The 12,598-nt window shown below is 40.7% G+C and overlaps 2 protein-coding genes across 3 annotated transcripts in view; one reads left to right on the top strand and one right to left on the bottom strand.

Moving 5' to 3' along the window:
- Positions 1–289: 289 nt before the first annotated feature.
- On the bottom strand, positions 290–10,889 carry sart3 (spliceosome associated factor 3, U4/U6 recycling protein). The gene is made up of 19 exons (XM_044112742.1): positions 10,606–10,889; positions 9,123–9,249; positions 8,929–9,033; positions 8,651–8,835; positions 8,361–8,466; positions 7,966–8,090; positions 7,702–7,857; positions 6,437–6,575; positions 6,216–6,323; positions 6,064–6,141; positions 5,543–5,601; positions 5,134–5,243; positions 4,915–5,027; positions 4,333–4,409; positions 4,053–4,224; positions 3,509–3,942; positions 2,754–2,906; positions 2,081–2,268; positions 290–1,995 (listed from the first exon to the last, which is right to left on the bottom strand). The coding sequence occupies exons 1-19, from the start codon at positions 10,795–10,797 to the stop codon at positions 1,794–1,796; spliced, it is 2,829 nt and encodes a 942-aa protein (XP_043968677.1). The 5' UTR covers positions 10,798–10,889; the 3' UTR covers positions 290–1,793.
- Positions 10,890–12,236: 1,347 nt separating this feature from the next.
- The window catches only part of LOC122828815 (phosphatidylinositol 4-kinase alpha-like), a 32,269-nt gene continuing 31,907 nt past the window's right edge, over positions 12,237–12,598 (top strand). For both annotated transcript variants that reach the window (XM_044112740.1, XM_044112739.1), the window contains exon 1: positions 12,237–12,436. In XM_044112740.1, coding sequence (XP_043968675.1) covers positions 12,338–12,436 — 99 coding nt within the window. In that variant the 5' untranslated portion in view covers positions 12,237–12,337. The remainder of the gene's footprint in view (positions 12,437–12,598) is intronic.

The raw sequence follows: 12,598 nt of genomic DNA, 5'->3' as shown, positions 1-12,598 counted from the left end.
TCCCAGAGTCCAAAAACATGTCAGGTTAATTGGTCTTTCTAAATTCTCCCTAGCTGTGAGTGTGTGTGCGCATGGTTGTGTGTCATGTCCGTTTCTGTGTTGCCCTGCGACAGACTGGCGACCTGTCCAGGTTGACCCTGCCTCTCGCCCGGAATGTTAGCTGGAGATAGGCACCAGCAACCCTCATGACTCCACTTGGGACAAGGGTCTAGAGAAGATGGATGTTTCACTTTTTGATAATTACTAAAACATTAACTTTTCTATGATCTAATTGATCTAAAAAGCCAAATTCTGAAAGCCTTTTATTCTTTTCCGATCCTCCAAATTTAAAACATGAACTTTAGAAATCATACAAAACAGCAAAACTCACAATACAACCATTTAGTACTGGACATTAAAACAGAAGATGACTTCAGACCGATATTTACACTTTTAGTTCACTTTAGACTTAGGGCACTGTGGTGAGAGCAATACATACCATCTGTAAATGTAAATCTGCTTTTATTACAAACTAAGGAGATCTTTGTTCACTGAACAGTATGTACAAGAACCCAACCTTTTCACCCCGACATGGAAAAACTGCATAGATTCTCCAAAGACCTACGTTTGAAATGACAGCCGTCGTTTGTTTTGTGGGTTACCGTGGAGATCCTTTAACATGATGAAGGAGGAAACGAATCTCTGTGGAAAAACCCAGGACTCAACGGCACAGCGTCACCTTTCCAGTCGCACTTTCCCATTAAAAGTTTCTCGCAACAAACCGCAACTCCGTTTACCGTTTATTTCCCCCACCAATTTACAGTCGTGAAATTATATTTGCTCACCAGCTTATCAAAACTAATAAGAGGTTTGTCTACAGACTCATGGAGTGTCACACAGTCGGGCAATCAGTGAGCTGTTGATCGTCACTCAGTGAGCAAATATCTTGAATACTAAAAACTTCACAGCAAGAAGGAAATCCAGTTAAACTCCGATAAATCCCTGTTTGGGCCATAAATATCAGTTTCAGAGACATAACCGACTTGACAGCGGCTCTGTTCTTACGCAGATGTAACGATGGAAAGGATGCAATAAAACTGATAAATGATAGGACACTATATCTGGAGCAGCTCAATGACGACAAAAATCCAGCTTCAGGAGTATCACAGCTTCTCTACTGTAAAACAAGCTCTCACAATGGATAAAAAAAAAAAAGATAATCCGTATTAATTTGATGGCTCAATTAGGTGCACTCCATAATAAACAATGACTAATAAAATCATGCATCTGTAAAAAATATAATGGCTAAACGTGTTTGATGTGTCCTAAGTTACACAAAATTAAAACATCACCAAAGAACGTCCACACTATGTACACACAAACTATATTACACCATGTCAGAGCCTTTGCATATACTTTTTTCCTTTTAAATCAATACAAGTTCGGCTGTTGTGAATATTTAAAAAATACTCTAAAATAATCATCTATCGGATCCCTTAAACATCAAGAAACAAAAGCAGAAAACTCAACAGCTTCACATATTTACACACAAATATGATACACATTTTTTATACATATATAAACTATCTGGCAGTCAATCAGTCACACGGAGAAAAAATATTCTGTTTGTTTGGGTTTGTGACAGAGGGCAGGACCATGACAGTTAAGGCAATCTTGCAGAACGGATGATGAAGATGTGAGTGAGATTAAAGGGACTGTCAGGAAACCAACTACAGCAGAAATCACCAACACTAATTTGTAAGGACACAGGATGGCTTTCAGCAGGAGTAGTTCACAGCTCCCCTCGGCTTCGCTCACTTATTGAGAAGCATCTTTGCGAAGTCTGAATTTGACAAAGACCTCGGCTCTCCGCCGGCATTGGCCGCCGTGCTGCTTGTTGCCGTTGGCGGCGGCGCTAGCTCGGCTGTGGTCCCGTTCTCCACTTTGCCTGGAGGCGCCAGCTGACGGTGTAAAGAGCGAGGGAGTAAAGAAAGCTGGGTGCGTCCTCGCCCTCTCCTGGAACAGGAAACCCGTAATCACTTTTAGGAGCAGTAACGACAGCAACATGCTGGAAATGCAGAAGAAATGTTGGTGAACTTACGATCCGTGAACCTGACGAGGCATTATGTCTCCCGTGGGTCTGCTGGAGCCAGGCTTATCCGTCAGGTTTTTGCGGGGGGGGTTGCTAATGGCAACAGAGATTTTGTTGCCCTCCACATCGATGCCGTCTAGTTTCAGCACCGCCTGTGAAGCCTGCGTTTCATTTGCAAACTCAACATATGCCAGACCCTGCACAAAGAGAGGTCAGTGCATCACAAACATGGTTCTCTTTATATTTGAACTCTTCTGGCTTCTTTTACAGGATCTTGACCAAATATTCACAAACACTGACCATTTCCACAATTTATGACAACATAACCTCAAACTTCAATGAAATTTAATCTGTATTAACAAACACAAAGTAGCAAATAACTTTTTGTGCTACGTTCCTGAGGTAGAAAACTAATACTTCAGGGAATTGCTGCAGAAGGTTGTTTACATCAGTGTATATTTATGTGTGATATCGGCCTAGTCAAGAGTGAAAATCTAAGCTAGAAATGTGGCAACACTTAAAATCTGCTGTTTACAGCTACTGATCCGTAAAATCTGAAATTGCACAAACAAAAATGCGTCAAACTCCTCGAGGAACACTGAAGTTTGAAGTTGTAACGCATCAAAACTGTGGACAAGTACAAAGGGAGTGAAATACTTCTGCAAAAAACTGAGTCTCTCACCTTAGGTTTCCCTGTGCGGTACGTGACGAGGCGAACATCTCTGATGCTGCCGTGAGGTTTGCAGATCTCTGCCAGTTGCTCTTTAGTGCAGGAGTACGGCAACCCAGAGATGAAGATTTTGTGTTTCTCCATCGATGTGTTGTACTTAAACACCTGCAGAGAAAATCACTGTGAAAATATGATTAAGTCTTCCCCCCCAGTTAAACAATTGGGGAGTAATTTCAAGGTAAAACAACATTTTAACATGTTCACCAAGTAGTAGGACTTGGTTCATCAAAATAATTTGAAGCACACACCTTGGAAATTCATTCATATGAATTTTCAGTGACTGGTTGCACTGTGCCCAATGAAAATTAAGGATTTTTGAAACCGAATGTGTTGTCAAAGGGACTTTAAGATTTCAGTGTCCATTCAGTGTTGTTGCAATTTCACCAAGTTTTAATCAACTTTTAGCAACACAGGAAATTAACTCTTTAGTCCACTATGTCAAAAGCTGTTCTAAGTTTCTGCTGTTTTATCTTAAACCAAAAAATCAAAATGTTAAATGGGAGAAAAACAAAAATAAATATGACCCAGGAAAATTTACATTTATGTTGTTTTTCTAAATTAATAATTTCACATTTATATAAGGTAGTATATAAATGTACTACCTTACATTTATATACTACCATTACAAATGGTAGCATGTGATCCATTCCATAAACATTGTACTGGGAAGACTTTCTAAATATGACAACATTAGCACATGTTCTAACCTTAAAGTCAGGATTTTTGTTTTTGTCAATACAAGGTGACACAAACATGGGTCTGCCCTCCACCTCCTTCCTGTCCAGCTTCAAAGCGTCAGGGACCGCCGCCGCCGACTCAAACTGGACATAACCATAACCTCGGGAGATCCCTCCGTTTCCGGTGATCAGTCGGACCTGTTGGATCGGACCGCAGCTCTCAAAGAGTGACTTCAGCTTGGCCTCTGGGTCCTCCAGAGTGTACGCCAGGTTGCTGATGAACACGCTGCAGCTGTTGTCTCGCCTGTCGTTCTGCCTCTGGGCAGCGACTGCTGCCCCCTGCTGGGCATTCCTAGCTGCACCAGATTTATTCCCAGGAGGGGCGTTCCTCACAAATAGTCCGGACTCTGTCTCCATGTACTCGTCTGGGTTGTTGTCACCATTTCCTCTCTGCCTTTTAGGAGCTTGTAAAATAAAGGGGGGGGGGGGGGGGGGGACAAGGGGAGTGTCAACATTTCCCTGAATCAAAAAATAAAACATAGGTTATTTTTTTTAATTACTCAAACACTTTTACCTGATTCCTCAGTCCAGTCCTCCTGATAATCATCTTGCTCTGCTTTTCTCTTCTCCCCGCCTCGACTTGTCTTCTGGGCTTTCTTCTGGGCCTTCTTTTCTGCCTTGGCCTTCCGCCGCTGCTCCATTTTCTCCTCCTCGTGACGCACCAGGTTGGTTTCTTTCTCTGCTGCCTGACAGATGGGAGAAACACAGAAACGTTAGCCAAACATCAGTGCATCAGCACGGTGTGCAGGTGCACAATAATACAGTGACACTGTAGGGCCGTCGTACACGCCTACCTTTGCTCGCTGCTCATTTATTCTGTTCAGCCGTGTCTCTGTCTTCTGCACCGCTGTGTCCCAGTCCTCTAACGTACCTGAATTAGAACAAGCCATGTGAGCAATCTATGAGTGTGGAGTCAAGCTGCAGTCTAATGTGAAAGCATTTTCAAAACGCAGAAATGCCTTTGAAAAGCAGCTGCTACACCAAATGAAGTTAGAAAAGAAGAAGTAAGCAGGACATTGCTTCCACCGGCTAAAGTCAGGTTGAGGCCAACATGCCTGGGGAACGTGGTGACATTCTGCAGAACGTGAACTCCAACATATTTAAGTAAATATTAATTTCTAATATTGAGGCACCTTCAAACTTTGCAGCAAACATATTAAGAAGTTTCAAAAATTTAGGAGCTTGGAAAACTCCTGCATATGTACAGTGCTTATGATCTGCTTTGTGGTTAAAAGTTTATATGAAACCATTTAAACTAAATAAAGTCAAGTTTAAGAAGACTGACGTTTTCCCTATCCTTAAATAAATAAAGGTGCCTTTCAACTAGGGATGTGCAATTATTTCTCTGTTCTTTTTTATTCCAGGATGAAACTCACCTTCTACCCTCTCAAAGGTGAGCAGGACTTCACAGACGTGTTCTGGGTAATCTGAGGTGCACTGAACCGCTCTGTGGAGAGCCTTCCTGCAGTGAGTCATGTCTCCATAAGCTCTATGGGATAGAAAGGAGAAAAAAATGTTTGGGGGATTAGTCTTTAATTCATTTCTGTGTCATTTTTAAAATAAAGTTTCCCTCTTTTAGAATCCATCTGACAAACCTTTCAAGGTTGTAGTACTCCAACCACATGTTGGCGTATTTGGCGTTCCCTTTAGTCATGATGTTATCCCACAGTTCTCTTGCTTTCTGCATGTTCTTGCAGTGGTGGGCCTGGTGGGCAAAGTAGGTAAAGGATGACAAAAATTCAGCTTTTCTTGTTCTATATCCTAAAAGGGCAGAACACATTATATACGTATAATGCTGAGCATTCTTTTGAATTGATTAGAAACAAGTCCTCTACAATCTACACATTGCATTTCAGTAGCTTTCACTGCACTGATTTCATGAAGCTTAAAAGTTTTTGATGAAAATCATTTGTTCAATCCCCGTTTTGCATCGATAAACATCCCATAATGATAACAGCACTTGCTCTCTAAAAACAAATTATTTGTCACAGAGGGTTTGCCTACCTCTATCCGAGCCCAAATTTGCATAACGGCACAGGATGGATCTCCACTTTCACCAAACCCTGAGGTCACAAAACATTTAGAGAGGCATCTAAATAAAGCTGGTGGCAAGAGTGAGTTCAGAGAAATGAGTCTCTACAAAGCTAATGATTCAGATCAATCATCCACTGCTGCCATATTCTTGCTCCGGTGGAGGGATTGCTGCAAAGTCAAGAACACGGTGCATGACCTCTTTTAGGTCAACAACGTTACCATCTGGTATTTCAAAACTATCTTGCATTATATTATAAGTAGCATCATAATGGAGTGTATTTCCAATGTGGATTAATGTAGTCACATATTTCTGTTTAAAAATTTGATCTGAACTCATGTTTATTTATTTCAACAAAATGTACAAAAATAAGTTTGCCTTGTAAAGATCCTTGGCGTGACATTGTGAATTTGCATGAGAAATACACAGAACTGAACTGAATCAAAGTAAAGCTGATAAAAAAAAAAAATCTGATTCAGAGAAATTCACCCACGTTCTTCAACATCTTGCTTCAGGTAGTCTAGGGATCGGGAGAAGGCAGCGCGTAGCTCTTCTAGCTCTTTACTGGATTCTATGGAACAGAAACGCAACACCATCAGTAAACGGTTGATCCAAGATTCACTTATGATGCAGAACCGCTCCCACCTTTACTAAAGTCCACTCGTCTCCTCAGGTAGTCGAGGTATGCCTGCCATATTTCTACATAATCCGTCGCTTGAATGAAACCTGCATTCAGCGCCTTTTCAAAAACATCTGTGCAGAAGGACAAAATGAGATCCGACATACGGTCATGATGTTTCTACAAAGGAACAGCAATATTAAAAACATGCATCAACATGCTGCTGAGGTGTCACTTCAGCCGTTACCTGACACACTCTGATGGTCGGCCCCATGCCTCTCCAGAGCCTGCAGGTAGCTCTTCCACAGACTCATGGTCCAGGGACAGTTCCTGACGGCTCGTTCATGAGTGGACAGGACCAAATCCTTGATCTTCAACTGGCGATCCTAAAGATTTTTAAAAAAAAACAAAAGACATGAGCATTTCTGCCAAATCTACTACAGAACAACAAGCAAGATGTGTCGTTTTACACTTTAGGCTTGTTCTATAGCAAACATCTTCTCACTGACACATAAGATAACCAAACCTTTTAAAATTGCAATATCTTAGGGGATGTTGGGCATAAAATCCAAGGGACAGGATTAAAGTCAAATCTCTTTTACTTTTTCCTGTCAATGGTTGCAGATTTAATAATACAATTTCTTATGTTGGAACTAAAAAACTTTTTAAATAAGTATAAGCCACATCTCTCTAAAACAGAAATATCATATAAAGATGAAGACACAGTTTACGTAACAGTAGTACCCACCAAAACCAGCCTCTCACTCCAAGGAATACTGTTTGTGAGCATAAAGTTTCCCAGTAAAAAATAAAAAAAGTTTTTATGTTGTATATGTTTGCTGTCAATACGAACACATCTGCAGATTTCATTATTAAACTCAATCAGTAAAAGCTCACTTTGTATTTTTGTCTCTCTTCAACAACATATCTAGCAACAGCGTGAAATGTCTTCCTAGATCAAAACTGCAGGTTATTGAGAGAAAACCAAATGTAGATGGACTTTTGTTTGTTTTTATTCATTGACGGTATTACAAATTCACTGAATGGCTCAGTAGCATGAAGCATTCCTGAAAGACAGTTTGAAGAAAAGTGCTGACTCAGAACAATGTTCTCCAGAGTAACACTACTGGTCAACAGAGGAGCAGAAATTAAAACATATGCATAAATGGTGACAGATTGTTTCCTCAATTACAATATTTCTCACAAGTGGTCATTCGTCACTGTGGTAGATTACAGGGAGAATGGGTTCATAACTGCAGGCCTAAAAAAATCACAGATTAGGGTGTCGGTGTGTTAAGTCTCCAGGCTGTTGCACTCTCACAACATTTTTACCGACTTCCTCCTCCTCACTGAACAAGTCGTCTTAACTGAATCTCTCCTTATGAACTTTCACATATGTTTCACATTTATATCTGAGTTGCTGATAATCTTCAACTAAACAGGCTTCTACAAAGCAAAAAATGAAATCTGACTGAAAGAACATGATGGTGTCAGTCACTAACCAATACTTACAAGGTATGTGGTGTATTTAGTCCACATGTCTGGTACCAGGCAGTTCTCAGCCAGAGCCCGTTCAAATGTTATCTGGACGCGTGCTGGGTCGCCCTCCTTCAGTTCAAATTCAATGTAGGCTTGATATTCGGCCAGTTTGGGAGGTTCGGCTACCAGCTGCAGGAAGACAAGCACAGGCGGGATGTTATGTACTGGTTGCAAAACTTGTGCAAATGATTGAAAGAAACTGAAGACAGCAAATCAAAAACATGACCAGTCGGTTACCAGAGCCTCTTCGTAAGATTTGCACTTTTCCTTCTGCTGCAGAGCCTTTCTGTACAGATGGACGGCCGTCTCAGGGACTCCGTTTTCTGACCACTCCTCGTACTCTGCATAGGTGGTTTCCATGTCTGCAGGGCCACAAAACATTGCTAGACTGTGGAGCAATGCTAACAGGGATGCCTGCTTAAGGTCCAATCCGTTTTGAGAGAAGGGACCGCATTTGGAGCAATCAATAACTTAACATACGTCTAACTTAGCCTACAACAAACTGAAGAATGTGTCATCTTGTTAATATTAATATTTAAATGATGTAATTTGGTCTTTCAGAAAGGCCATGACAACAGGAATCCCTCCCAGTTTACAGCAATCCATCTGGACGGAGGTGTCGCCATGCTCACCCATTAAGGGAACGGCCAGCTGGCGGCGAAACAGCGTATGAATTCGCTCAAGCTGAGTAGAGAGCAGCTCCTGCTCCTCACGGCTGGGAATCCTGCCAGGGGGAGGCTGAGACAGAGGCAGCAGAGAAAACGACACTGAAATGTGGAGACTGCTAAAAATTAGAAGAATTAGTTTCAGCATTGACACAGCAGATAGAACGGTAATTATCCATTAAATGGCAAGAGAACGATCTAGGTATAACTCATGCATGTGGATGTTGAATATAGAGTCAGTGAGTGGAAACACACACCTGCACTGTGGACAAAACTGCGTTCTCAAACTCTCTGTACGCCTCCCACAGCGTCTGTCCCTTGGTCATGTGAAGCCCCACCGCCGTCACCGCTCTCTCAAATATGGACCTCACCTTATCTATCCCACCTGGTGACCCCATGCCACCAATAGAGTACTGGGCATATTCGAGCCAAATATCTGGACCTGCAAAAAACCCCCCAAAAAACAAAAAACTTCAAACTCATGTAAATAGCCAAAAATCAAAGGAAACAGTCTCCGTAGAGGAGGCCCACTCACAGATGTAGTCTTTCGCGGCTCTCTCAAACAGCTCATAAACTTTCTCTCGGTTTGAATCCTCCTCAGTCAGGCGGATCTCATCTTTGAGCCAGTCAAGCCAGATCTCTGGAGGGTTGAAAAATAAAACAGTTTAGTTGCAGCTCGTTTAGAAATCCTGCCTCCTTTGACATCTGAGCTGGAACAGACAAACAAACCTTCAGTTAGAGGGAAAAGTTCGCTCATCTTCTGTCTTGCCTTTCGCAGGCGCAAAAGTTCTCCCTCCTGCTTGAGGAGTTTGATTAGATCCACGTGACAGTTGTAGTCAAAGGCGTTGATCGACAGCTGCAACAATTCAGAAAAACAAGTGTGATCAAGTTTGACGAGCACTTAAGACAAGCACCATGAAGCTAAAATAAGTTTCATGTTCAAGCTCGTATTGTTGACTTTTGAAGAAAAAAGAATGTGAAGCTGGTTGTTTTTGCCTTAAATGTCTGCAGGATTTTCCTTTACACTGACTCGAGAGTACTTCCATAAACAGCACATTTAGTCACTCACTTTCCTTCTTTCCAACTAGAGCTCAATGATCTTTACATCTTCCAGACACCATGTCAAAGCTCCTCCAGCTGTTTGGGCTCTGAGAACATCAATTGGGAACTTTTTCTGAAATAAATTTGCTTTCTAGCTAAAATTGTTCCTTCATGCAATCCCTACGGTTTACAGCTCTTTAATGAAAAGCACAGAAATACAGCAACAGCTATCTCCAGGCGTACGAAGAAATATGAGTCAAGTGCTGTTTCCCGTCTCTGGGTTTTCAGAAATCTTTCCTTTCTACATTTTTCTGGTAGTCTTTATGACACTTCATCACAAAAATATTTACCTCAAATTCCACATATGCAGAGAGAGACTGGGTAGTGTTAGTGTACGGTTTCTTCGATTGATCGATTTCTGGGGTGTGAACAAACTTAGATCAGTTTAATTTTAATACAATTTAATGGTACAATCTGCAACACAGTAGCTTTATTTTCTTTTCAAGGACAAAAAGAGCCGATGTTTTAATGATTATACATGTAAGCCAGACCCATATAAAGCCTCACAGACACACCATACAGCGCAATAAAATAGACACGATTATGATTTGGATGCTGTTTTACTGATATCCAGTTCTCCTATTAATTAGTAATTATGGTTATGATTATATTCTGATGTATTTACATAATATACATGAAAGGTAATTAGATTTTTTTATGTTTTAATGCAGCTGTCGTAACATAAAGTATGTCTAATTCAGTTCAGTCCATTAAATTGGAAGCTGAACAACATAATTATTACTGCTGCCTCTCTCCTTTTAATGAATTAAGCAGTCAAATCATTTGAAACAATATTTGATGTGATTCTGCTTCTTACTGTGACTCCATCGTGTGGAGTAAAGAGGCGGGTGATGTACGACAGACTATTAGCATCACAGATTAGCGTTAGCTAATCACGGTGTGTAAACTACGACATATCTAATGCGTCTATTTAAACATTTTAATGGTCGCTAAAACGACCAGATTTGTTTTATTTAATCTATATCAGCTCAGCGTTTGCTACAGTTCCTCCCCCCGGAAGGTTAACTGTGTTCACCACTCATTCATTCTCATTAGGTGCTCGGCTAGCGATGGTTAGCCGAGCAGCTTGGCAGGGCAGCTATTCGGTTACCTGCTCCTCCAATCGCTGGATCTCAGCTTCATTTTCCTTCTCATCCTCAGAGGAGTCGTCCTCTTCGTCTTCGGAGTTTTCTACACCCATGCCCTCCTCTTCGTCAGATTCCATCTCCCTTTCCTCCATCCCTGCTTCTTCCTCCTCCATATCTTGCAACTGCGTTTGCTCTGCGTTGCTTGGCGCTGCCATGTTGGAAAGGCTGTCTAACAGGTGTTATGCCGAGAAACGCATGCCTACCGAGAAACGCATGCGAGAGCGCGCATCGCTCTAAACTCTCGCATAATGATGAGAAAACGGACTGAAGTATGACGATGTTTCTTAACAGTTACGAGTGAAATAACTTTTTCTTCATAATCACACTTGTTCCCTTAATTGCTGGTATGAGTTTCATGTCAATAGGAACATATTTGAGAAAAATAGTGAGGGCATGCAGATATCGGCAAGCTAATAACAGGCTATGCCGAAAAATTAATCCCCCGGCTAACATAGAGAAATGAAGAGTTAAGAGTGAAATAACTTTTTCTACATAATCACGCTCGACTCAAATGTCTCAATAAAAGTGTAAAAACCGTATTTATTTCAATTAATCTGCGAAATAAAAACCCACCGTTTTAGGGCTTGCATGGTTAAGAAACGTAATAATGTTACGAATATCTTAAAAAGTTTTCTTATCAATATGCGAGAGTTTAGAGTGATGCGCGCTCCCGCGACAGGGTATGCATTTCTCGGCAGGCATGAGTTTCTCTGCGTAACACTTACAAGGCGACACTATGATGAGAATCGGGTTTTATGGCAGGCTGTTGTAGTATAGAATTAACCCACACAGCTGGTTGTTTTAGGTCAGGGGTTTGCAACCTTTACGACCCAGCCATTTTATCCCCACAAACACATGGCCTGTTAAGTAAAAACAAATGATTTTTTTTAAAGTCGCCTATTTCTAGGTTTTTAAATAAAGATAAAGAAAAAAACTTTTAACATATTCCGTATTGATATTTGTGGTACATTACGTTAAAAAGTGGCAAGAAAAATAGAAAAGGTATTACTGGTAATTAATGTCATTCAATTGTGGCTCTGTGTTCAGATTAATATTAAAATCTCTTGTCCATGTGACATTTAAATTAAGATTTAAAGCACAACATTAAACAAGAAAACGTGTACTTACAGGTCTTCAAAATAATGATTCTATTGGCAATAAAAATAAGTAAAAAAAGAAAAAAAGAAAAAGACAAGCAGACCAGAATGCATATTCCATCTTAATAAATATGACAAATTAAATGTGAACTATCTGAAAATAAGAAAAGCAACATTTTTACAATGTTTTATGTTGTATTAGATATTAGATAGTTGGTGAAACATGCAAGACATGAACAATAAAACACATTCAGCGGTGCTACTCCTCCTCCTCCTACTACTACTACTAGTACTACTACTAAAGATAATAAAATAATAATGTTTTGTTAATTTATTTTGCCTGTAAAAACTACATTTTTTACATTACCTTCTTTATTGTTTTTTTTTTACGTTTTTTTTAATTTTATTTTTTTATTTTTATTATTATTTTTGCGTAATTTGCACAAATTAATCAAATCATTAAACAGCTGGCACTTGCGGCTGGGTTTGTCCGTACTGAGCTGCCGTACTGCGGCTTCCCCAGCGCTAGTAGCCGCTGTTCGGCGGACTCCTCTCAGTGGCGAATTCATTCCGCAGGCTTTCATGTAGAGACGTAAACATGGCTTTGGTGGGAGGCAGTTCGAGAGGTTTTTATTTTAACACAGTGCTGTCTCTGGCCCGCTCGCTCGCTGCCCACAGACCTGCCACTTTGGAAAAGGTGAGAGAAAAGAAAAACGAACGTTAGTTAATCGAGTTGGTCAGATCAGCGTTGGTGTTCAGGGTTTCGCTTCCGCACAGGCGGTGTCTTTTTATTTTGACCACAGACCTGTCAGCAAAGCTAATATTTGACGGTTCTGTAAGCGTCGGTGATTATGAGTAA

This window comes from Gambusia affinis, linkage group LG03, assembly GCF_019740435.1.
Source record: "Gambusia affinis linkage group LG03, SWU_Gaff_1.0, whole genome shotgun sequence".
Classification (NCBI taxonomy): Eukaryota; Metazoa; Chordata; class Actinopteri; order Cyprinodontiformes; family Poeciliidae; genus Gambusia; species Gambusia affinis.
The sequence above is the reverse complement of the archived record's forward strand: the minus strand, read 5'-3'. Positions and strand labels throughout refer to the sequence as shown.

Bases quoted from the DNA above. Each gene is read 5' to 3' on its own strand.
- sart3 (XM_044112742.1), bottom strand. From the start codon at position 10,797: ATGGCAGCGCCAAGCAACGCAGAGCAAACGCAGTTGCAAGATATGGAG. The intron at 6,142-6,215 runs GTGGGAGCGGTT...TCTGTTCCATAG, and splicing joins ACGAGTGGACTTTAGTAAAG to AATCCAGTAAAGAGCTAGAA. The intron at 4,225-4,332 runs GTAGGCGTGTAC...CCCATCTGTCAG, and splicing joins TAAATGAGCAGCGAGCAAAG to GCAGCAGAGAAAGAAACCAA.